This window comes from Periplaneta americana, chromosome 2, assembly GCF_040183065.1.
Source record: "Periplaneta americana isolate PAMFEO1 chromosome 2, P.americana_PAMFEO1_priV1, whole genome shotgun sequence".
NCBI lineage: Eukaryota > Metazoa > Arthropoda > Insecta > Blattodea > Blattidae > Periplaneta > Periplaneta americana.
The window spans coordinates 31,573,110-31,597,121 of record NC_091118.1 but is presented as its reverse complement, the minus strand read 5'-3'; the positions used below and the strand labels follow the sequence as shown (position 1 = coordinate 31,597,121).

General features: G+C 36.5%; 1 protein-coding gene across 1 annotated transcript in view; it reads right to left on the bottom strand.

Annotated features, from left to right (window-relative positions):
- LOC138695158 (UDP-glucosyltransferase 2-like) overlaps positions 1-20,656 on the bottom strand; it is a 38,734-nt gene extending 18,078 nt beyond the window's left edge. The window contains exon 1 of the mRNA XM_069819615.1: positions 20,414-20,656. Coding sequence (XP_069675716.1) covers positions 20,414-20,656 — 243 coding nt within the window. The remainder of the gene's footprint in view (positions 1-20,413) is intronic.
- Positions 20,657-24,012: the final 3,356 nt, after the last annotated feature.

Here is a 24,012-nt window from a genome sequence, read left to right as displayed (position 1 = left end):
TAACTTTCGAGGCAATAAAAAGACTTGAGTTATATTTTGTTGTTTAGACAACTTGAGTTATATTTTACTGTTTGGATTAAAATACTTCTGAATGAAACCAAAGAGACATGTGGTAATAATATAATAACAATTATTCTTAAGTTGATATCCGCTTATATTTTTATTACAGAGAAGGAATGGCGCGTTTTAGAAGAGGCAGTTCAAATACTGACACCCTTTAATGATCACAATCCTGTCCGGTGAAGAATCTGAATAAATTATGTTGGACAGTAAACTTTAACCCACTGATAGCCCACGTTTCTTTTGTTCCATTCTGAAGCTTCCTTAATATATTTTACGTTAAGCTAAACCGATTAGAATAATAATTGACAAACCCTGTTTGCGATTAAACGAGAGTTTCTAGGAGAATTGAAGTATAAATGTTTACATTAGCTACTGAAAAGCTTTACTTCTGCGTTAGTTTTGCAGTTAGATTGAATGTTATTAATTTGATCAATGACATAAAACTAATACGGCTTTCCACATATACTATGAATTTCAAAACTAGAAAAAAAAAAATCTGTCAGCTAACGTAGCACTTTAAGCAAAAAAAAAAAAAAAAAAAGAGCCGAAGAATAAGAGAGAGATTAACATAAAAGAGAGAATAAAAAACAACAAATTAGAACTTATTTTAAAAGATATGCGGACGTCAGCGGAATCACTACCTGGTGCGATTAAAGTAATGCTCAGCGGAAAGTTTATGTCTGCGCCACAGCACATATACAACCTGCGCGGCATCAATAGGAGGTAACCGGAGGACTCCGATTGAAAGCGCGCAAACAACCGCTCCGGAGAAAACCTAATCATAAGCAGCACTAGCCTGTAGTATATAGGTCAACGAAATTACACTTAAAAGTAACATTTAATAATGTTAATAATAATAATAATAATAATAATAATAATAATAATAATAATAATAATAATAATAGCATAGTAAAGATAATAATTGATTAAAAAGAAAATAGTAGTCTTGTGTAAATGAAGGAGATAGAGCAGACTGTATCACACAAACAGAACATGATACGAAATATAAGTATTCAAAAGAGAATGAAAACAGTAAAAAGACAATAATATTAAATCAAAAGAAAATGAACAATAAAATCTTAACAAAATAAAGAAGGAATATATTAAAATGCTGACTGACATTTAAATTAAAACAGGTACTTAATATATAAACCAGCTATAAAGGCAGGCTACTGCACGTTCGAAGCAGTTGAAACACGACATGCCACTGTTTTATAATCGTGAATATCTGGACTGGTTACAATGCCGCTGCAGCTGCTCGCTTATACCGTAACAGATAACTGGATCAGGAGTGTGAAAGTTGTATTCACGCAACTGTTGGACACTTTGAACAATACCTTTGTGCGAAATCGTGCGTATTTGCTTGTTTTCCGCACAGAACCAATACGCGGCAAGTGTGAAATACCATATTCAGTATTCCCAACGTAACACACATAACAATTTCCCTCTTCTTACCGCTTAAGCGAGACATTCATTTTACTGCTTTAGGCTTTTAACATATTATTTTTAGAGACGTTTAACATAGTAATAATTATAAATTGGAAACTTACCACTGCAATTTCACCTAAATTGCAATGCTAATTATTGTCTTTAAATATTTGCAAAAATTAAGTAAAGTCTACTACTCCACGAAACTTATTGCATTCCTGATACAAGTAACATTAAGGAAGCCGTGAAAAAATCAACAAGATTCCAGATGCCGATGTTATTACTGCAATATCTTATATAAATAATATTGTTAAAATATTAAGATGAAAAATAAATCATTATATAACCTTACCGTTTGTTTTAAGTTCGCATTTATAGACTGGGGGGAAAAAGACAGACGTATATCACGGCCTGCTGGAGTATAGTAAACAAAGAAAACATTTTATAGCAACAATGTTGAAGAAAGATATTTTGGTTTTCCGAAGTTGCCGTCATTAAACAGACCCCCAAGATGAAGATTTCATTGCAACTAATTAGAAATTCGTCTTTCAGGTATGTAATAAACGATCTTCGCACAAAATAATGTACGATACACGAGCGGTATGTTTGTTTTCATGTCCTCGGAAATTAAAAAAGCTCAACTACGTTTCGCTTTTTCAATCTTTTCCTCGACCATGAAAACGTCAACATACCGCTCTTGTAACGTATATTACTATTAAAAGATACTGTAGAGAATGCTGTACAAAATTTAACAATATACCTTACATTAATGTGTATCATTTTCATTTAGTTTCAAAATTATTTATTTCTTCCAAACATTGTACTGTATTGTAATTGATTTGGAGTGACATCAACTGTGTGATCCTTAATGTAAAATAATACTGCATTTAAAGGATTAATTTTGTTTTTTGCATAATTTTTCATTCTACTGTATTATTGATGAAATGTAACGGAAACTACGTGTTTGTTCGTACTAAATTATTTAGTGCTGTAACGATATAATAGCGAACGTTTCATCATAGGTATCGAATAACATAGTTCGTGTAATTAACATATTACGATTACATAAATTTTGATTTGACTGCATTCTCAACAGATGTTTTTGTTTACAAAACGGTATGTGTGTACATCCTCTCAAAACCCCTGCCAAGTAGATGATTGGAGCGGCATTCATTATGCTGGGATGCAATGATCTCGCGAAGTAAACACTGCTACTGTCTACAACAAGAGTCGTCAGCACAGAGCACGCTGGGGCTAGCATCTGTTACCCGCGGAAAACGCAGTGCACTATAGTGCTCTCGTAGCTGCTAGCGGGTATACTCTCTATCTCTCCCTTTTGCACACGGTGCGCATGGGACTGCACCGCGTACCCATTGCACATTTCAGCGAGTGCTGACGACCACTGGTCTACAACGATGCAACATTCGTTTTCTCGAAATATTACAATAACTATTGGTCGTATGAAAAATAGTTATTTATGGTACTTGTGAGGTAAGTGCATCTTTATTGCACGAGTGGAAAGATTTAGGCACGAGGCGTCAGCCGAGTGCTTAAATTACACGAGTGCAATAAAGATCACGCTCACAAGTAGCATACGTAATTTTATCCATGACCATAACGAAAAATTATGTTTTATAAAAGAAAATATGTTGAAAATAAATCCTCATGTAATCACATACCATGGCATGGATTTTAGAATCAATACGTGTACTAGGTAGGTCATGATGTAGGAGGCCATGATTAGTAACGAATTTTATCTAAGGCGTTGGATAAATAAATTATAATTAATTATATAATTTTAATATATATTTTTTCATTTTAAACGTGTATTTTCGTCTTTTTGAAGTTTCAGGGATTGTTTAGAAGTTTTCACGGGACTATTGTGATTAAAATAATTTCATATTTTACTTCTGTAAACTTAAGAGGAATATTAAAACTTTATTAATCGTCGTGTCTGTTTAGCTCAGTTGGCTAACGCGTGTTGTTTTAAAATCCTATAAACCCAACTTCGCAGGTTCAAGTCTCCTCGCATCCCAAATGGTAAATTATTACAAAATTATAAAAAGATGCATATCAGATATGGATGTAATGTACAAATTACGACGTAGCAGATAGAGAAAAGAGAAGGAGATTGAGTGTATTTAAGAAATGGTAATAAAAAAGTAGAGGTAGTGACATCTAGTAACTAATACATTAACTTCTAGAGTAATAGTTCAGTGGAAAAGTATACGTGTGTGCCCGGGTACTAGGAAAATACTAATGAACTGTGAGATAAAGTCTTTATCTCACTAGTAAAATAAAGTAATGTTGAATAAAAGCCTAGTTTACAAACGCGAAAGTATTTAGTAAAGGCATGTTTTTCGTTATGGTCATGGATAAATGTTATTTGACAAAACGTTTCCAAATGACATGATCTGTTATGTGTGTGAAGGATTGTAAAAGGTTACCTTCCACCCTGTGTAACAGCAAAAAACTAAAAAAATATTATAGCCCTGCGTAATTCGTGTACTGTTATATGGGTGTCAGACATAGTGTCTCACTGCCGAATTTTGTAACAATCTTCAAATATGCCAAAGGAAAATGCTGAGAAGGATACTAGGCTTATCACTGAGGGACAGTTCCAAACGAAGTGCTCCGAAAGAGATCAGCAATTGAAGATCCAGAACTGCAAGACACAACACCAAATTGAAGGGGGGAGGCCATGTTGTAAGACTTGGAGACGGAAGATGGACACAGAAAGTCACACTATAGGACCCCCGTATTGGCAAGATATCACACGGAAGACCAAGCAGAAGATGGGCCGACCTCTTCAGAGTACGTGTAGGAAGCCATTGCTCAAGCAGGGCAAGAAATAGAAAAGACAAGTGAATAGTGACTAAAAACAGTGCGACAGAAACAAGTTAAGCGAACAATATCAAAACAGTGCAGAATGTGAACCAAGTGAAGAACCCAAGCGTGTAAACATCTCTTAAGCGGAGTAGCTCACCGCGTGAGGCAAAAAGAGCTCTCCCTCTATAGAAGGAGGCCTTTGCTCTCAACGGGACATTTTTAGGCTAATCATTTCATTTCATTTCATATGTCGTTAACAACATAAAAACAACTATTGTCATGTTGTTTATCATGCAAAAATTAACTCGCATATTTTTTTTTAAATAGTTGCGGCCCAATTGGGACGGTTCCCTGGTTAAGGCTGGTTCACAATAAACCCGGAACGGAAACGACAGCGAGGACGAGAACGGAAATATTGTTAAAATAAATGTATTTAAATGTGAGCATTCACAATTAACTGTTGTGAGCGCTCACATTTATATTGTAAATTTATTTCAACTCAACAATAATATAACTTTATTATCTCAACAATAATTCCTTTCTACAATTCACCTTAAACGCTCTCGGCAACAATGGGATTTGCTCTCCGCACAGCAACCCAGCGTTCGTTATTGCACTCCACAAACGACAATGACAATTTACTTAGACTATTACGAACAACAATGAACTGTTAATCTTAACTAATATTTACAAAGCACTATTTACAAATCAGAACTGTCAGTTCTCAGTTCACAGTTCTTCTAGCTCAGTCACTCGAGTTCACAGTATCTCGAACCACAGACCTTCAGAGACAGTTCACTGTACTCGAACTCAGGTCCCTCGAACTGCGGTCCACTGCACTCGAACTCAGGTCCCTCCAACTGCGGTCCACTGCATTCGAACTCAGGCCTTCGGATGCTGACACAGTTGCGGACGCACACTCGAGTCGAACTCCGGTACACAAGACTGGCTTGCTTGCTCTAGCTTACTGACTGTATAAACTGAAAAACTACTGCCCAAGTTCGCTCGCGTTTCTTCTTTTATAGCAAAATCATAGTTACGAGAAATTTCTACGGGTGTCCTCTCGAATTATCTTGCACGCTGCTGCTTCGACGGACTCCTCTAGAAGATTCGGGAGGGTCCGTCCCCCCTTCACTCCGCAAGCAGCTGCGCGCGCAATCTCCCTCGCCGCGTAGGCCCTTTCCCCTCTCTTCTCTCCGCCGCGCGCCGTCCCTCAGTGCTCCGTGGAGCCCGCGCGATCTGCTCTCTTGCGGGACGCTGGTCTGAGTTCGAATCTCACGTCGCTGTCACAATATACACTTATTTTAACATTATTTCCGTTCTTGTCCTCGTCGTTTCCGTTCCCGGTTTATTGCGAACCAACCTTTAGTGTGTTTCACTAACTGGCCGACGATACGTACCTTTCCGTAAGAGGAGAAGAGCTGGCTTACGACTTCGTACGATACGATGCGAGGAGCTTCTGATCAGTCATACAGTCTGAACACTTATGAAGCATAAGAATACCTATAACAGCATGACTTTGCCTTTCCGTAAGGTGAAAGTATGTGATAGCCCCCTAGCGATAATGCCTAGTATTTCAAAAGTACAACAGCTGTAATAAATCGTTTGCAATATATTGACTTCAAAAAACAACTTAATTTTAACATTTCGTGCACATTGAGTCACTTCCCACAGACTGTCATGTGAAATTTATGGCCGATTCCTAAAACATGGACGAAATAGTGGTTATGAACCTAGGTTTTTAAACAGCGATCGAGATTTGAATCCTTATGCGATTTCTAAAACGAAGTCGAGACGCGGCTTAATAAGAAACAGAGGTTCGTGAGCTTTATATATGGCAACGCAGCTAAGAATCGAATTTTATTTCTGTAAACAGTCGATATTAGAAAGAAATGAACATCGGGATTATATTTTTATTGAATTGCAGGAAGTCACATTCTTTTGTTCCCAGCTAAGGTATTGTTATATTTACTCACTAGCCGTACCCGTGCGCTCCGCTGCACCCGTTATAAATAAATATAAAGTAATTACATAATTAAAATAGGACATTTGATCCAGGGAACATTCGTGTTTGATATAAGGATAAATCGTTTATTATATTACTTAATTTAAATTGTATTTGCATAATTAAAATGCGATCATTTTGATCCAGAGACCACTCATTTGATCAAAAAAATTATTTTAGGAAATACAGGAAACGAATGTACAGAATAGCCTATCATATTTTCTGTGCATAAGAAGCTATTTTAATCTTACCTGTCCTCGATTCACTCAGAAGTTACTGTAATAACATTATACCATTATGTCCATCTAGAGAAACTACACTTTCCAATGGTGAATTAATAATTAATTATACAAATCGGTTAATTTAGCTTCTGATATTACTTCATACAAACACAGAAACATTATCTGTAGGCTATCTTTCATAGCTTTCGATTGTTGCTGTCCAAGGCCCCTTATAGACGAAGTCATTTGTTTTTTAATTCATTACACGGCCTTAGATGGCAGTTATTTTAATTTTAAAACTCATTTATCTCATTAAATATCAGTCCTATCAAAATTTTTCAGGGAATAAAACTTATCGCAAATTATTTTTAAAGAAACTTTTCTTATGTAACATTTTTCACAAAAATCAATAATAAGCGAGATATTTTGATTTATTTAATTCAGGCCCCCTTATAACCCCCCCCCCTTTTAAATAATGTATTTTGAATGCTATATAGCCTAAAATCTAAGTTGCAACGAACGTAATTCATATTCCAATTTTCATCGAAATCCGTTCAGCCATTATCGCGTGAAAAGGTAACAAACATACAGACAGACATACAAACAAAAATTAAAAAAAATCGATTTTCGGTTTCAGGGTGGTTAATTGTATATGTTAGGACCAATTATTTTTGGAAAATCGAAAATTACCAGAAAAATTTCTGCTACAGATTTATTATTAGTATAGATTTACAGAATATAGTGCGTTTGAAATATTAGCATTAATTGGTATTTAATAGGGAACTGATTCTTAGGTACCAGAATGATATTGACCAAATAATTAGCAGAAGTCGAGCGTTTATGTTGTAGTTTATCATTTATTCATAACTACTACCAAAATTAACTACCTGAAAACCCTGGTCTAACGAATCAATAACCTAAATATTAATTGGATTAAAATTTCAATTGAAACTAAAATGTTGTATGATACTATTTTCACATATAGAGTAATAGGCCTACTACGTGGAAAGCCCCAGTAGCATAAAACTTAAAATAAGAAGAAAATATCACGTTTGCTTCATACATATCGTCGTTGTTCCTGCAATAACTCCTATGTGACATATTTATCGATTTTCAGATTTTTGCTCTATTAAATAAGTTAAATAGTGATACAGCAAATAATAAAATCTCCTATATGTAATTATATTTCTTTGTTTCGAAAATGTAAGAATTCACAGTCTCCTATGTACTGCTGCCATAGGAAGAATAAATGTGTATTTTCTTCCTACTGAAAAATTTTATAGTCAGTACATAGGAGTAATTGCGGGAACAACGACGATATTCTTATAGACCCACATCATAGTCGAGTATTAAATAATATGTCCAAAACTACTGTAAAGACTAAGAATTAAGTTATATCGTCTTATAGGCATCAAGGTATAATTAATATACAATATTATATCTTACTTCCCTCAAAGCAAGAAGAAGGTGAAAAAACTTGTCAACCTGGCGCCTCTTGCATTTCGTTGCAGATTATTATTTAGCATTCTTGCTAAATTTTGCTTTCATTCCTTCGAAAATCGGATGAAATTATAGTCGTTATATAGTTACAAAGGATTATTCCTGTCTCTCATCATCTAACCCTGAATTTTATATTCATAGTCACAAATTTTCCTTTGATAAATAACCATCCAGCTGATCTACTTCCTCCATCTTGTATATCTGAAGTCGTGGTTTTAAACCTACCCCAGCTATGGTCTCTGCTTCAGACCACGGTTTCGTGCCATGGCTCAGAAAAATGAAAAACACCTCGTTTTATAAATCCAAACGCGGTTTAAAGCCATGGCCGTGGTCTAGACCTCATTTTAGAAATCGACCCTTAGGGTCGATTTCCAAAACACGGACGAAATCGTGGTTCCAAACCTCAGCTTTTAAACCACGATCGAGGTCTGAATCCTTATGCGATTTCTAAAACGAAGTCGAGACGCGGCTTGAGGAGAAACCGAGGTTCGTGGGTTTTATATATGGCAACGCAGCTTAGAATCGATTTTTATTTGTGTAAAAGTCGATATTAGAAAGAAATGAACATCAGGATTAATGTTTTTATTGAATTGCATAAGTCACACTCTTTTGTTTTCAGCTAAGGTATTGTTATACAGTAAAACCTGTCTAAACCGGCCATCTGAAGTTACCTTGTAAAATGGCCGTTTTATCAGGTGGCCGCTTGATTAAGGCTGCGGTTTTTTATTAATCATCATGAAAGTACTGAATTTCATTGACTTAGGTACTGTGCGCGTACAACAATCGTGCATATTAATGTCAGCCTCTTCCATTCTTGCAACTAGCCTTTTCAAAACTCAATTTCTTCGCCCTCGCACACTTGAACCATTCGTAAACGAAATCATTCACATTACTAAACACAGATTCTCTCTTCTTTTTTGGCCACCATACATATTTTCCTCCCATTCTTTTAATATTTCATCTTAATTATACCGTGTATTTGTGTCCTTCCACATTTGAATATTTCTGCGATTTTTCTCGCAGATGTTCCTTTCTCACTTTCTTAAATCATTTTTCGTCTCACCTCTTAACTTAATACCACTCTACATTTATTGTTAGATATAATTTATCTCTAAAACTAACGTCACAGTTCCTCTGAATCAACTGAATGAAAAGAAGAAAAATTCGTAAAAGGTGGTCCAAATAGAAAAAGAGGAGGAAAAAAAATTAAAAAAAAAATTCGAATGGTTAACTACTGACCTAAAACATATTGTGACATTTTCGATAGAAAACGTCCGTGTTTCATTCCTTTAAAAACGAGTAAGAATTTATAGCTGTGCAGGGTCGGAGTGGAAAGTGACAAAAGAGTCATAAAACATTAACCAACTAACCCCAAGATATGGAGGGTGTACTGTTGTACACTTAGCTATTGTCCCCTGTCCTCTAACCATCGAAAAAATAGGTCAGACAGTATCCGTGAAAAAAATTTTTGTTGGACAGTGACTATTATATAGTCAGGTTCCAATCCAAACAGACCCCGGCCGCTGGCCGAAGCATGAGGTGGCCGCTAAATAAAGAGACAATTTGTATTGATCTTATGGCAAATCCAATTGGTTCCAGAGAAAATTGGCCTTTTGGCCAGGTGGCCGTTTAAATGAAGTGACCGCAAAGGCAGGTTTCACTGTATTTACTATTTTACAGAATATGTGTGCTTTTAAGATACTAGCATTACTTGGTATTTAATAGGGAACGGATTTTTAGGTACCAGAATGATATTGACCAAATCATTAGCACAAGTCCAACGTTTATGTTGTAGTTTATCATTTGTTCATAACTACTACCAACATCAACTACCTGAAAACCGGTTCCAAGGAATCAATAACCGAAATATAAACTGAATTAAAATTTCAATTGAAACTAAAATGTAATATGGTTCTATTTTCACATAGGCCTTAATACGCCCCAGTAGCATAAAACTTAAAATAAGATGACAAAATCACGTTTGCTTCATATTCTTGTAGGTCCACATCATTTTCGAGAATTAAGTAAAATGTCCATAACTGCTGTAAAGACTAAGAATTAAGTGATATCGTCTTACAGGCATAAAGGTGTAATTAATACAAAATATTACCGTATATCTTACTTACCTCAAAGCAACAAGAAGGAAAAAAAAATTGCATTTCTTTGCAGATAATTATTTAGCATTCTTACTAAATTTTGCGGTGATTCCTTCGAAATATTCGCCTGAAATTCTCGTCGTTATATAGTTACAAAAGATTATTTCTGTCTCTCATCACTCTAATCTAGGGATTTAATACTCGTAGACACAAATTTAATCATCCAGCTGATCTACTTCCTCCATCTTGTATACATGAAGCCATGGTTTTAAACCTGCCCCAGCCGTGGTCTCTGGTTCAGACCATGGTTTCGAGCCGTGGCTCAGAAAAATGAAAAAGACCTCGTTTTATAAATCCAAACGCAGTTTAAAGCCATGGCCATGGTCTAGACCTCGTTTTAGAAATCGACCCTTGGGGTCCCACAACTTTTGTCCGTATGGAGCACAGGGGCAAATATTTCACCTGCCGACTCACCTTTGCTTCCTATTTCCAAAAATATACGGCATACCGCCTTTTCATCTCATAATGAAGTAAGGTTCCCATGTGACCTTCAGCCTGTCGCGCAGGCGGCCCGGGTTCGAGTACCGGTTAAGCCTGAATTTTTCATTCAATAATCCATAGTGACACTTGTGGAGGACAAGGTGTCAGTTCGTGTTTTTTTCAGGGTCCTCCCGTTTCTCCATATTAGGCACCTACATCATTCCGTCATAATTCCATAGCATTCCCCGATTGCCGGTTGGCGACGCACGGAGGGGGCTGGCCTAGGGACGAGGGAGGTTGCCTGCTTGAAACCTGGATACGCAGCGAACTTTAGTGCAGTCAGACGGTGTGGGTTTGGAAATGCGCCTAGCTTGAGGGTTAGCGCAATAAAAGGTAAAAGGTCGCAGTGCTGGGTCGTAGTAACCCTCTCGTGAAAATTGCATTCCTTTTCATTCAGGCAATTTATTTTGATTTTTCGTTACACCGTAACAACCAGTCTGACTAGTGTAATTTGTAGCTAGTCGGCGATGTATGCAATGGAGGGGGAAAGGAACTGCCCACCCTACCCCATTATCTCCTGGCCTAGTTTCCTCATAAGTGGTGTCTTCTTGGTATCACTTGTGAGGTTCAGACCTGTCTTCGGACAGTTGACTAAACAACATAACCATTTTCCCTTAAATGTTTGAGCAGAGTTTATATATTATTTTCGCACAATCATGCTCTTTTGGCATAGTCATTATTGCATACCATGTAACTTGAAGATACAACACGTTCAATGGTTACAACGGAAATACTGGAAATAACAGTAAATTCTTTACAAACTTGACATAGTCACTTGTAAATTAATAAAGAACAAGAACTATGAAAGAACATCAAAGTGTGTGTGTGTGTGTGTGCGTGCTTGCGTGTGTGTGTGTGTGTGTTTTTTTTTGCTCAACCAGATTGATTCAACATCATTTGGTTTCTGGTAGACCAGCACAACTTCCCTATAGGGGATTTAAAATTTACAAGTTTTTGTTTTATAAACATTTAAATGTTCTCAATTCATAACAGAATTTTCCGCATTACAAATGACACACTGAGGTGATGGTAAAATACCCAGTTTATATAAATATTCCGCCAGGCAGTCGTGTCCTGTGGCAATCCTTATGGCAGCTACAGTCTCTTTACGGGGATGATCAGGAAGTATCTCTGACTTGTCAACAAGACCAGCCTATTTCTTGCCATCACTCTTTATTTGAAGATCTGAGAGAAACTAATTCTTAAATGAGCGGTTAACTAATCGTTTCAAGTTGTGATACGAAAGTTGGGAGGTCGTTCGTAACAATATTTCAGTCCCTTTTTTTGCTAGGGAGTCCGCAATCTCATTCCTTGAAATACCAACATGCGAAGGTATCCACTGGAGTACAACGACGACTTCTAACGCTTTGAGAACATTAAAGTTGAACGTGAAGTTTGAACAAATTATTAAATGTTATGTTATGTTATCGTATATTCCAATAGTTTTTATTTATTTGAAGAATGTGTGCATATAAAATGTATTCGTATCCAACAAATAATTCAAAATAGGCTAATATAAAAACACGGTCACGTAGAAAATTATACATTGCCATTAACAAAATTACAAACGTTAAGTTCAAAATTAATACATAATAAAGAAGATAAAGATATAAATTATGATTTTGCAAAGAAAATAGTATGCAACACAGGGCATTAAGTGCATAACAGAGTCTCGGGAATTTAAAAACTCGGCGCAAGCGCCTCGTTTTGTAAAACTTTCTCTCGTCTCTGTTATAGAGCACTTACCAACCTAGTTTGTGGTATCTGTAGGATCAAAAATTAAACTTTACGTAGATTCTTCGCCCAACACTGCACATTACTGTGGAATCCCGGCCACCAAGTCACTCAATTGAGTGCACTCCTTGTATAATGGCAGTTGACTTAATATATCGTTGCTATTCTCGTATATGTCGAACATGGAGTCAGGCCACAAAAGGAAAAATACTAGAGGAGAGGGATTCGATTCGGTGCTGTGGATTGAACTTCATTGTAGCTTAGTGGTTTGAGCAATTGGTACGTAGAACCAAGGACCCGGGTTCGATCCCCGGTGCCGGGACGAATTTCTTTCCCCGAATAATCATTGCTCCTTCTGAGAGTTAAAAAAACCGATAATGTTTACCTACTTCTTGTATTCTGTTCACTCCAAAATGGCTGTACCCACATTCACAGTATTTTACCCGTCTCTTTCTGACAGTTAAAACTCCGCCAATATAGCCTACATTTTTGTGTTCTGTTCACTCCAAAATATCTATACCCACAATCATAGTTGTTTACTATTTTCCTTGCAGTTAAAACTCCGCTAGTGTTCATTTTTGTATTTTTGTGTTCTGTTCACTCCAAAATAACTATACTAACATTATCAGTTCTTCACCACTTTCCTCACAGTTAAAAGTCTTCTAGTGTTCATTTTTGCATTTTTGTGTTCTGTTCACTCCAAAATAACTATGCTAACATTATCAGTTCTTCACCACTTTCCTCACACTTAAAAGTCTTCTAGTGTTCATTTTTGCATTTTTGTGTTCTGTTCACTCCAAAATAGCTATACTAACATTATCAGTTCTTCACCAGTTTCCTCACAGTTAAAACTCCTCTAGTGTTCATTTTTGTATTTTTGTGTTCTGGTCACTCCAAAATAACTATGCTAACATTATCAGTTATTCACCAGTTTCCTCACAGTTAAAAGTCCGCTAGCGTTCATTTTTGTATTCTGTTCACTCCAAAATAACTATGCTAACATTATCAGTTCTTCACCAGTTTCCTCACAGTTAAAACTCCTCTAGTGTTCGTTTTTTGAATTTTTGTGTTCTGTTCACTCCAAAATAACTATGCTAACATTATCAGTTCTTCACCAGTTTCCTCACAGTTAAAAGTCCGCTAGCGTTCATTTGTATTTTTGTGTTCTGTTCACTCCAAAATAACTATGCTAACATTATCAGTTCTTCACCAGTTTCCTCACAGTTAAAACTCCTCTAGTGTTCATTTTTGTATTTTTGTGTTCTGTTCACTCCAAAATAACTATGCTAACATTCTCAGTTCTTCACCACTTTCCTCACAGTTAAAACTCCTCTTAGTGTTCATTTTTTGAATTTTTGTGTTCTATTCACTCCAAAATAACTATGCTAACATTATCAGTTCTTCACCACTTTCCTCACAGTTAAAACTCTTCTAGTGTTAATTTTTTTTTAATTTTTGTGTTGCGTTCACTCCAAAATAACTATGCTAACATTATCAGTTCTTCACCACTTTCCTCACAGTTAAAACTCCTCTAGTGTTCATTTTTGTGTTCTATTGACTCCGAAATAATTACAACCACATTCACAGTTCTTCACCCGTCTTCTTATGACAATTAAAACTCCACCGGCCAGACGAACAACCGCTCAATGAAGCAATAAACTAGATCTATAGCAGACAGCCTAATCAACCACTAACCATTTATCAATAAATATGTCGACCAAAGAAACGACAAATCGCAATCCTAACGACAAGCCGAGGCGTGAGCTAGATTGCTGCTTAAGTTTTTCCAAGTTTTTTTCCATCTTTAAAGCGATTGTCAGGTAATCCTGTGGCGTATCTTTGGTCTCATCTCGTCAAATATCATCTCGCTCCCATCAATTAAATCTACGTTAATTATCCCAGTATTTGATACAGCGTCGTTAATAACCTGTTAAATATAAAAGGTGATGACGTGAAGATGTCCCACAGACCCACCGAAGTGATACTTATAAAATGCATGACTGTTTTATAAAATTAGCAAGGTTTGACCAACCGACAATATGAGTGACAAACTAACCAATTAACCGGTCAAAAATTTAACTATGCATTTTTGTTTCATAATTGTAGCTGTATTTAATGCAATCACATCAATCAATGCATAAATGAGGCAATAAAGTTTTCAAAATCCAGTAGAACTCAGTTGTAGTTCATAAATTACAACATGAAAATGATCGAAATCTGATCTCCGGTGCTGCAAGACTTCAGTCGGCTGATTGCATCATTCCGGAGTTTTGAAGAGTAGCTATTATTATTATTACTATTATTATTATTATTATTATTATTATTATTATTATTATTATTCTTATTATTATTTTGTGAAATTTATTTATACACGCTATAACATCAGTGGTCATATCGCGTGTTTATCATTTGTGTGTATATCAGTAGGCTGTTTTAACTTTAGTCGAGTTCTTGTTTCTATTGTGTGTTGTAGGTGGCTTGTGTTCATGTAACTGATTACAGTTTATTTTATTAATGTTTATGATATTGATGATTGATGCGGTGATGAATCATGACTAGAGACAGTCAAAATTCTTGAATAAAAGGGGCTAAAATTCTTGGTTAAAAAGAATAAAAATTCTTGAGTGAAAACGAACATTTCTTGAGTAAACCTGAAATTTTCACCCTGTTTTATTAAATTACTATCTTGCTTAAGATAATTGACAATTATTATTATATATTCAAACTTTTACGTTGACAAGAATTCTAAGATACTTAACTTTATTTGACATTCAAAGTTGTACGCAGACAACAGTTCTAAGCTTGTCATTGTAAGGTTTCTTCTTCTATTTGTTAGCACACACGAGAACTGTGAAAAAAATTTCACAGTCAACATTAGAAGCTGGAACCCATATAGCTTGGAGTGCTCCGTCCACAAAATCACTGTGGTCTCCACGTAATGACAGCAAACCTTCTCGCACTGAAATCCCAGGATTATTTTTAACTATGTCCTTCAGTTCACTATGCATTGTACTGCTACATTAGGTGATAGATTCTTTAAGGTTGGCACCTAATCAAAGAGAGTTTTCAAACTGCTTTCAGTTGCATCAAACCGTTTACGGACCATTTCAACTCACACCATCCAGCGCCAGTATTCCGAACCTTGTGCAATTTTCAAACAGAACTTCTAAAATTTCCAAATTTAGATAATGTGTTTATTAATTCGTGAAAAATTGCGTCTTTTCGCGAATAACGACAGAAAATATGCTAAATTCACGAGTCATAGGATTTTTTAGATTTTTCGCGAGTGTTTCGTGAGTTGAAACGTGTATATACGATATTTTTTATGTGAACCATGTCCCGTCTTAGCCCAAACTCATTACAGATGTACAAATTGTTCGTAAATGACTAAATAATGTTAATTATAACCTATAGAAGTCTTGTTTATTGAGAATTCATGGAAAATCATATTTACAAACGGACTGTAAGGGTGTCACCTGTAGGTGACATTGGGCATTAAATCTTATTGTCACATTTAATGACTGCAATATCATATTTTATTCAGTGGAGAATATTTAAAATAGCATATATGTAATAGTACTACTGGATGAGGCTGAATCGCTCGCTGGATGTCTGCATGGATCTTTTCCATAGAGACCACAACATACTTGCACGATATTTCGCCGGAATTCACAATAAGTCAAGTCTTTTTGTATTGCGTCTCTTTTTGATACTGACCACGCATTATGACAGGTTACATCGAGACCAAATGCAAAACGTGGGTACCACCATTTCGTTCCACGAAAGCTCACTTTCGAAGAATGAACATTTTCGTCAAAATCTATCTACTCCTCCCATGTATTTGATGTACTATTCAATATCCGAAGGGCAATCCACTTGAATTTTGCTTCGTTTCCCTGCAATAACACTGACTCGATCTGCTTTCAAAATTGGAGTTACATTGTAGCAGTTAGAAACAAGAGTGACAATATTATTATGCTATCGAACAACATCATCCTGTGGCACAGCGAAAGATATTGCACCACGATTGCGCTTTTTCATGTGCTTAGCATCATTCTTCAACCACACACTTCCCCATGGGTTTTTCTCTAATGGTTCCTATTCCTCCATTTGTATTCAGTAAGAACTAACAACAACTTGAGACTTGTGAAGAAACTGTCAAAGTAAAAACTAAGGTGAAAAAGCTGCCGGTAATTTGCTTTCAAGTTCCAAGACAACAGCAGCTACTAATCCATATTCTGCTTGGCCTGTTTAGCTCTTTGCTATGGTTCAAACGCAGCGAAATAGCCAAGACGTGAAGCAGCTGACCCAAGTTTATACCCAAAACGCAGGAGTAAGTTTTGGTTCATTATAATCTGCAAATGTTTCATCTAGGTCGCCTCTTCCAAATTTACAAGTAAAGATTTCTTATTTGTCAGATCACTCTTTATTACGAAAAGAAATAATAGAAGTAGATTTTTTTTTCTCTGCCGAAGTCTGACTAATACTAGAAATAGATTGTCTTTCATCGCGAGAAATGTTAGAATAGCACTGTGTTCTTTCGTAGACCATAATTATTTCTTCCATGTATATTCAGATCTGAATTCGGTAGTTTGTTTTTGTCTGTTGAAACTTGAGTGTTTATTTCCTCAATATAAGAATTGGACATTGTTATCTGGTCAATTGTTGATGGTCTCAGGTTATTTCCTTCATCATTATCTATTAGTACGTCATTGGCAGAAGTAACGTTGACTTCAAATGTAGATCTGAGTATTTTTCCTGGAAGATGGTTGATGTCACTGGTTTTTTCGTCACCACTTTCCTCACCCATAACTGGTCCATCAGCTGGTGGAAATATGGTAATATCACTTACAGACGATGCTCCAACTGCATCTTGGGTCCATAATCTCCAGTATTTCATACACAGCCAGGTTATAAAAGAAACATAAGTAACATAACTATACTAATGTAATGAGATCGGACGTTTAATATATCTGACCAATGTCACCTGGAGGTGACATGACACTTTTAGTCCCTATATACATTATATGCACCTTTTTACTTGTTTATGAAAATTTCACACAAAATATCAATAGTTTAGTAATGTATATATGGAAACAAACATAAAACTACTTAACTCTTAGTTCTATTTTCAAGAGCCAATATGTGTAGTGCGCACAAAGTTGAGATTCTTCTGCATCCACGCTGATGTTTTCTTCTCTACTGCTGCACATTTACGAGCTAGTCGCCAACAATGGTTGAAATTCAGTTACCAGATGTCTATTAAGGCATTGTCGACGGCGATTTTGTTTAAATATATTTACTGGTAATTTTGGACAGTTGTTAGGAAGCGGCACCTGTAGGTAACATTGGGACATCAAGAGTTAAATATGTTTAATTAGTTTTTAGGTTTTTCTCGATTTCTCGAATCACGAATTTTGACTGTCTCTAATCATGACGTGTAAATCTGTTAATTTCATTTCAACAACAATTAATGTAAAACCAGAACGAAGTCCATTCACGATAATCCCTTTTCCAGACATTTTATTTTTCTTATATTAAGAAATCCTGTTTACCTATATCGGTTTAGTGTTTCAGTCTGTTGATAGATTTTTATTATTTTCTTTAACATATAACTGAATTATTTAAACTCATACGTAATAATCCACTATACTTTTAATTGTGGTATTCTTGAAGTATTTCCTTTCATTGAAGCAGGTTGTCAGAGAACGTTCCTCCACCCTATGCACATTTATTACAATTGTACTTAGGGTAAACATTGGTAATTTCGTGATAATTTCATTAAAACTAATTTAAAATGCAAATGTGTAAATATATCCTTATTCCGATTTTTTCATCTAAAAGACGATAACTTGCTGTACAAATCTGGAAACATAAATGATTGGATACGTTCTTGAATATGTGCCAAAAACCACTTTTACAACTTAAGCTGAAAGGTTGGTTATTTCGTGATAACCTTGGTAATTTCGTGATATTGCATTGATTATTTCGTGAGAGGTAGAAGAATTGTGGAAAAATTCATTAAAGTCAAATGAAATTCTCATTTATTGTTACAAGACTTCAAACATAGTAATTCCGTCTAATATTCATGGCAAGAAAACATAGAAATACATATCAACACATAATAAGAATGAAATGAAAGTAAAAATTGAAATTGAAAAGGGATCTTCTTTGCCCTGAAAGGGTGAACACTTTTATTACGGACTTTACTATAGCCTATATTACTGGGGTAACTCTAAAAGTAATGCATAACGTTTGTTTAAAAATTATATGTTTATCCTACTGCTTTGCTATTTTCACAGACTGTAGATGCATCCTTAAGGAACAAAATGTCACTTTTCCACATAATCCCCGTCCATTTCAACTGCCTTACGTAACCTAGGAACGAGGGCCTGTAGACCAGCACAGTAAACGTCTGGAACAACACGTCTGAGCCACTCTTTAGGAGCGTGCACAAGGGAGTCATCTTCTAACCTCGTTCCGCGAAGGGATCCTTCAGTTTACCAAAGAGATGGTAATCGCACGGTGCCAATTCAGGACTGTAAGGCGGATGTTTCAGTGTTGTCTATCCCAATTTTCTGATGTGGTCTGTGGTCTTGTGACTGACATATGGCTGTGCGTTGTCGTGCAATAGCAGAACATCCTGCTTCTCCCGATGTCGTCGAACACGACTCAGTCGAACTTGAAGTTTCTTGAGAGTTGCAACATACCCGTCAGAATTAATGGTGGTTCCGTGTGGCATGATATCCACAAGCAAGAGTCCTTCTGAATCGAAAAACACAGTAGCCATAATGTTTCCTGACGAAGGCGTACTTTTGAATTTCTATTTCTTTGGTGAATTTGCACGATGCCACTCCATTGTCTGCCTCTGTCTCCGGTCCAAACTGGTGGAGCCAAGTTCCATCTTCTGTCACAATTCTTGCAAGTAAGTCATCTAGCACTTATCATTGACACTTAGCATGATAACAAATCAAACAGAAGCTACACTGAACCCATTGCGTCTCCGTTTTCTTTTTTGTTATCACATTTTGTCTTCAGATTTCTAAAATTCCTATTGTAATACATTTTATACTATTTTAAAAATTGTGACATTTAATCCTCAATAAAATTTCGCCTCAAACAGCTAAGATTTCTATCAGTAAAGCTAATTCTATATGGCGACTACATATGTATCTAAAACTCCAAAAGCATTTCCAAAAATTTCATGAAGATACAATAAATCTTTGTACCAAATATCATATGCTTACCTTTAGTAATAAGCCTGTAATGTAATTACAAACATCCACAAAATTTGTATGCCTGAGAAGTCGACGCAAACTTGCTCTCTCCAAACATAAAAGCTCACTGAAGCAACTACAATAGTCATACAAAGCTTAGCTATATGTTTCTGGAAACTGTAAAACATATGCAATCCCTTGGCGGAAATTTGTATCTCGTAACACCATTGGTTAGTTCACAAAAGAGCAAAGAAAAAGTATCACGAAATAACCACTGCCACGAAATTACCAATGTTTACCCTACATAGTATTCGAAATAAGGCAATAAATCATACGTAATTGCATTTCTTTATCCAAGTTTCTAGTGAATTATGTTATCTGGAGTTATTTTAGGATATATCTTGTGTAATAGACTGCTGGTATTTCACGACAAGTGTTCCAGACGCGTATTTCGTGCAGCTGCAGTAATTAGTGTGATGGAATGACTACTCTAATATTGCACTTAAAATGTATAGATACGGAATTAAAATTGGAGCGAGTCTTGAAGGGGGGACCCACCTGTATGTAGGCAACAATTTCGCACGACTGTCCACAAGTAGCATACGAGGCGCATCCAGAAAGTAAGTTTCCCTATTAAAAAAACACACACTTTCAGGAAAACATTTATTGGCAACAGGTACAGCAATGTTTCAGCTATTTTTCAACATAGCCACCACCAGAATTGAGACACTTGTCATATCGTGGGATAAACTTTTGTATCCCTCTGTCGTAGAACTCTGCCGCCTGTGAATGGAACCAGCGTGTGACAGACGTCTTCAGCTCTTCGTCGTTGCCAAAACGCTCATCGGAGGACAGGAGTTTCTTGAGGTGCAAGAAAACGTGAAAATCACTGGGAGCAAGATCAGGACTGTAGGGTGGGTGATGAAACAACTCCCAGCCAAATTCCGTCAAAACAGCTGCTGTGTGCCAAGCCTTATGTGGAGGAGCATTGTCATGGAGGAGCACAACACCTGCAGTAAGCATTCCACGCCTCTTGTTTTGAATGGCACGTCGCAATTTTCGCAGTGTTTCACAGTAACGGTCAGCGTTTACTGTTTCACCTCTTGGAAGGAAGTCAATGAGCAGAATGCCCTTCCTGTCCCAGAACACAGTACACATCACTTTCCGTACCAACAGCGCCTGTTTGAATTTCGTCCTGACCGGAGATCCACTATGCTGCCAATGCATTGACTGCTGCTTGGTTTCCGGAGTGAAGTGCGAAATCCAAGTCTCATCGCCCGTGACGATCCTGTCGAGGAACTCGTCGCCGTCATCGTGCTATCGTTGCAGAAATGTCAGTTCTGCTGCTAAAAGTTGCATTTTGTGTTCGATTGTCAGATTTTTCGGCACCCACCTGGCACACACTTTTTTGAACAGCAGGTGCTTAGTGACAATCTCATGCAACAAGGATCGCGATATCTGCGGAAAATGGCTGCTCAGCTCCGTAATCGTGAAGCGACGGTTCTCCATGGTGCACTGCCGCACCAGCTCAACACGATCATCATTGATGAGGGACGGTCGCCCACTGCGCTCTTCATCATGGACACTTTGACGACCTTCGGAAAACTGCCTACTCCAGCGACGCACCATCTGCTTACTCATGATGTTCGGCCCATAGACCTGACAGGGCTGCCGATGAATTTTAATTGGCGCAATGCTTTGTGCATTAAAGAACTTTATCACCGACCGAACCTCGCAGGCGGCGGGATAAGGAATAAGAGCTTCCATTTCGGACCACTGCTGCCACGCTACTGGCACCAGACGGGACCTGTCCGGCTGGCATATGATTGATACGTCATAGATCTGTTACGCATGCGCAATTAACACGGCTAATTGCGTTTATTTTCAAGAGGAAAAAATCGGGAAACTTACTTTCTGGATGCGCCTCGTATATACAGGGACTCTTGTTTACCACGCATGTGCATTGTGTTGTAAGCGAAACTTACTCAATAAGGGAGCTCCAAATATTATTTCCGCATCTGTACACCCTTACAAATATTTTAGAGGTTTTTTTTTTTTTTTTTTCCATCTTACAGCCTCAGAGTTGTTGCTGTTTCACTTGTATATATTGAAAAAATCAAACCTGTGAGGGCTTTCCAAATATCCATTTTCATCTTCGTCACATGATCATAGATAAAATTTATTCAATGTTAAAAACTATTTTCAGGGAAAACCCTTCTCTATGGAGACGAATGTACTACTCTAAACATAAAAATATGTAGGAAGAGTTGAAAAATGTTTCAATAAGTTATATTGATGTGTTATTCCTCAGCTATGTTTTGTTGAATTTTAAATGTTGACATTTTTAGTGTTATTCGTATTTTTCAAGTATTTCACTGAAATTAATGATTTTGTTCTGTAATTTTTTTCAGTAACCGAAAAAAGGAGTTGATAGTCCGCAAAGAGCATCCTATTTAAAGGTATGTTTCCAGGGAATTATCTTACCACTACTCCTTCTAGATATGTTTTTCAAAACCAGGAGCTTCGAATTATTACACATCTTCACCGAGTGGCCTTCACAGTGAAGTTCCATGACGAGTTAATTTTTCAACCATTGAAGACTTATTTATTTGACGACTTGCTAGGAAAGTGTATGTGGCAGCTCATAATAACCCGACCCTCCTCACATCTGGAGGCAGACAATAGCTTTACTTATGTTATCAATAGGGGTTTCCATGACTTGTCATTTTTTTCCTGTCTCTTTTTACAACACAGGTCTATCTTTTCCGAACACAATAACAGGGTTTTAATTGGTCGTATATATTTACCATATTTCAACATTGTCTTGTTTAATAAATAGAAAAAAAAATAAAAACAAATATTTGGTCATAGTTCATGGAATCAGTAGTTGCATAAACATCAGTCCATAATGTTACAGGAGAAACATAAATCAATTTTTCTCCTAAACTGTGAATGAATGGGTGACTTCAATTGGTGCATTACGACCCTTCCACATTATTATTTTATAAAATTCAGGATGAGACCTTTTATTGCTATTTTTCTGCTAATTTTTTTAATTTTGTGGACTGATATTATTGCAAAGAAAAAATGAATATTGTTTAGTCAGTTGTGCGAAGACAGGTTTGAACCTAAATGCATATTATCAATAGGGTAACCAGACGTCTGCGCTTAACACAGACAACTACTTTTTATTAGCATTGTCCAGATTTAAATGAAATTGCACTTTAATGATAAATTAATTATTGTTTGATAAGGTTATATTTATAACATGAAACGTTTTTAAGAAACAACATGATTTGCAAATCGATTGCTTCAAAGTATGATTGCAAAAATGATTGAGACTTAAGAATTATGAATTATGGTTTATTTAACGACGCTCGCAACTACCGAGGTTATATCAGCGTCGCCGGTGTGCCGGCATTTTGTCCCGCAGGAGTTCTTTTACATGCCAGTAAATCTACTGACATGAGCCTGTCGTATTTATGCACACTTAAATGCCATCGACCTGGCCGGCATCGAACTCGCAACCTCGAGCACAGAACACCAGCGCTATACCGACTACGCTATCCATGCCGATAAAATGGATGTGCGCGGTGATCATCATAATAGTACAATTTTGCTGTCTAAATAATTTCTCCTCCTCTTGAAGCGTCATATTTTCTCATCACATAAAACAATATTAACTTACAAAGTGTGTAAAATTGGATTCATGTTGTTTATGTAACTATCCATTGAATTATTTTACCAGTTCTCGAAATATTGTTCACATGTTTTGTGTCCGTAATAGCAAGTTGGAGACTGTTAAATTCGTCTAGTCTGCAGTGTTGCCTGCTGTGCCGGAATTGCACTCCACATAGCTGAGTCCATAGACTTGAGTCTTACTCTTAGTTATATTTCTTCTTTATAGTTGACAACAATGCTAAACTAGTTAGCTATTTTCTGAAATTAGTAATAAGTTTTTTCATATCTCATTCTAGATTTTATGAAATAATAGTTACGGTTACGATGATAACGAAGTACACAATGTCGCCAACATGTGCACATGACATTTTATCTGTTCCGTCCATTCCAGGAGAAATTTGGTTTCTTTCTCGCTCCCTTCCTCCCTTGCTTTTAATCTTACCGAGAAGTAGCGCCACTGTTAGCTACAAGATTAGGTAGGGCTGGTGAAGAAATAGATAAATGTCAATTAGAAACATTGTCAGTGATGAGATTAGTGGCAGATCAGTGAGAACAGCCCCATGGATAGTCAGAAGGTTAGGTACAGTTTGTTGAAGGGATAGATTAGTGATAAATAGCTTCACGGTCAATGGCTAAATGATTCAAGGTTTAATAAGGAGATGATGATGATAATAATAATAATAATAATAATAATAGTA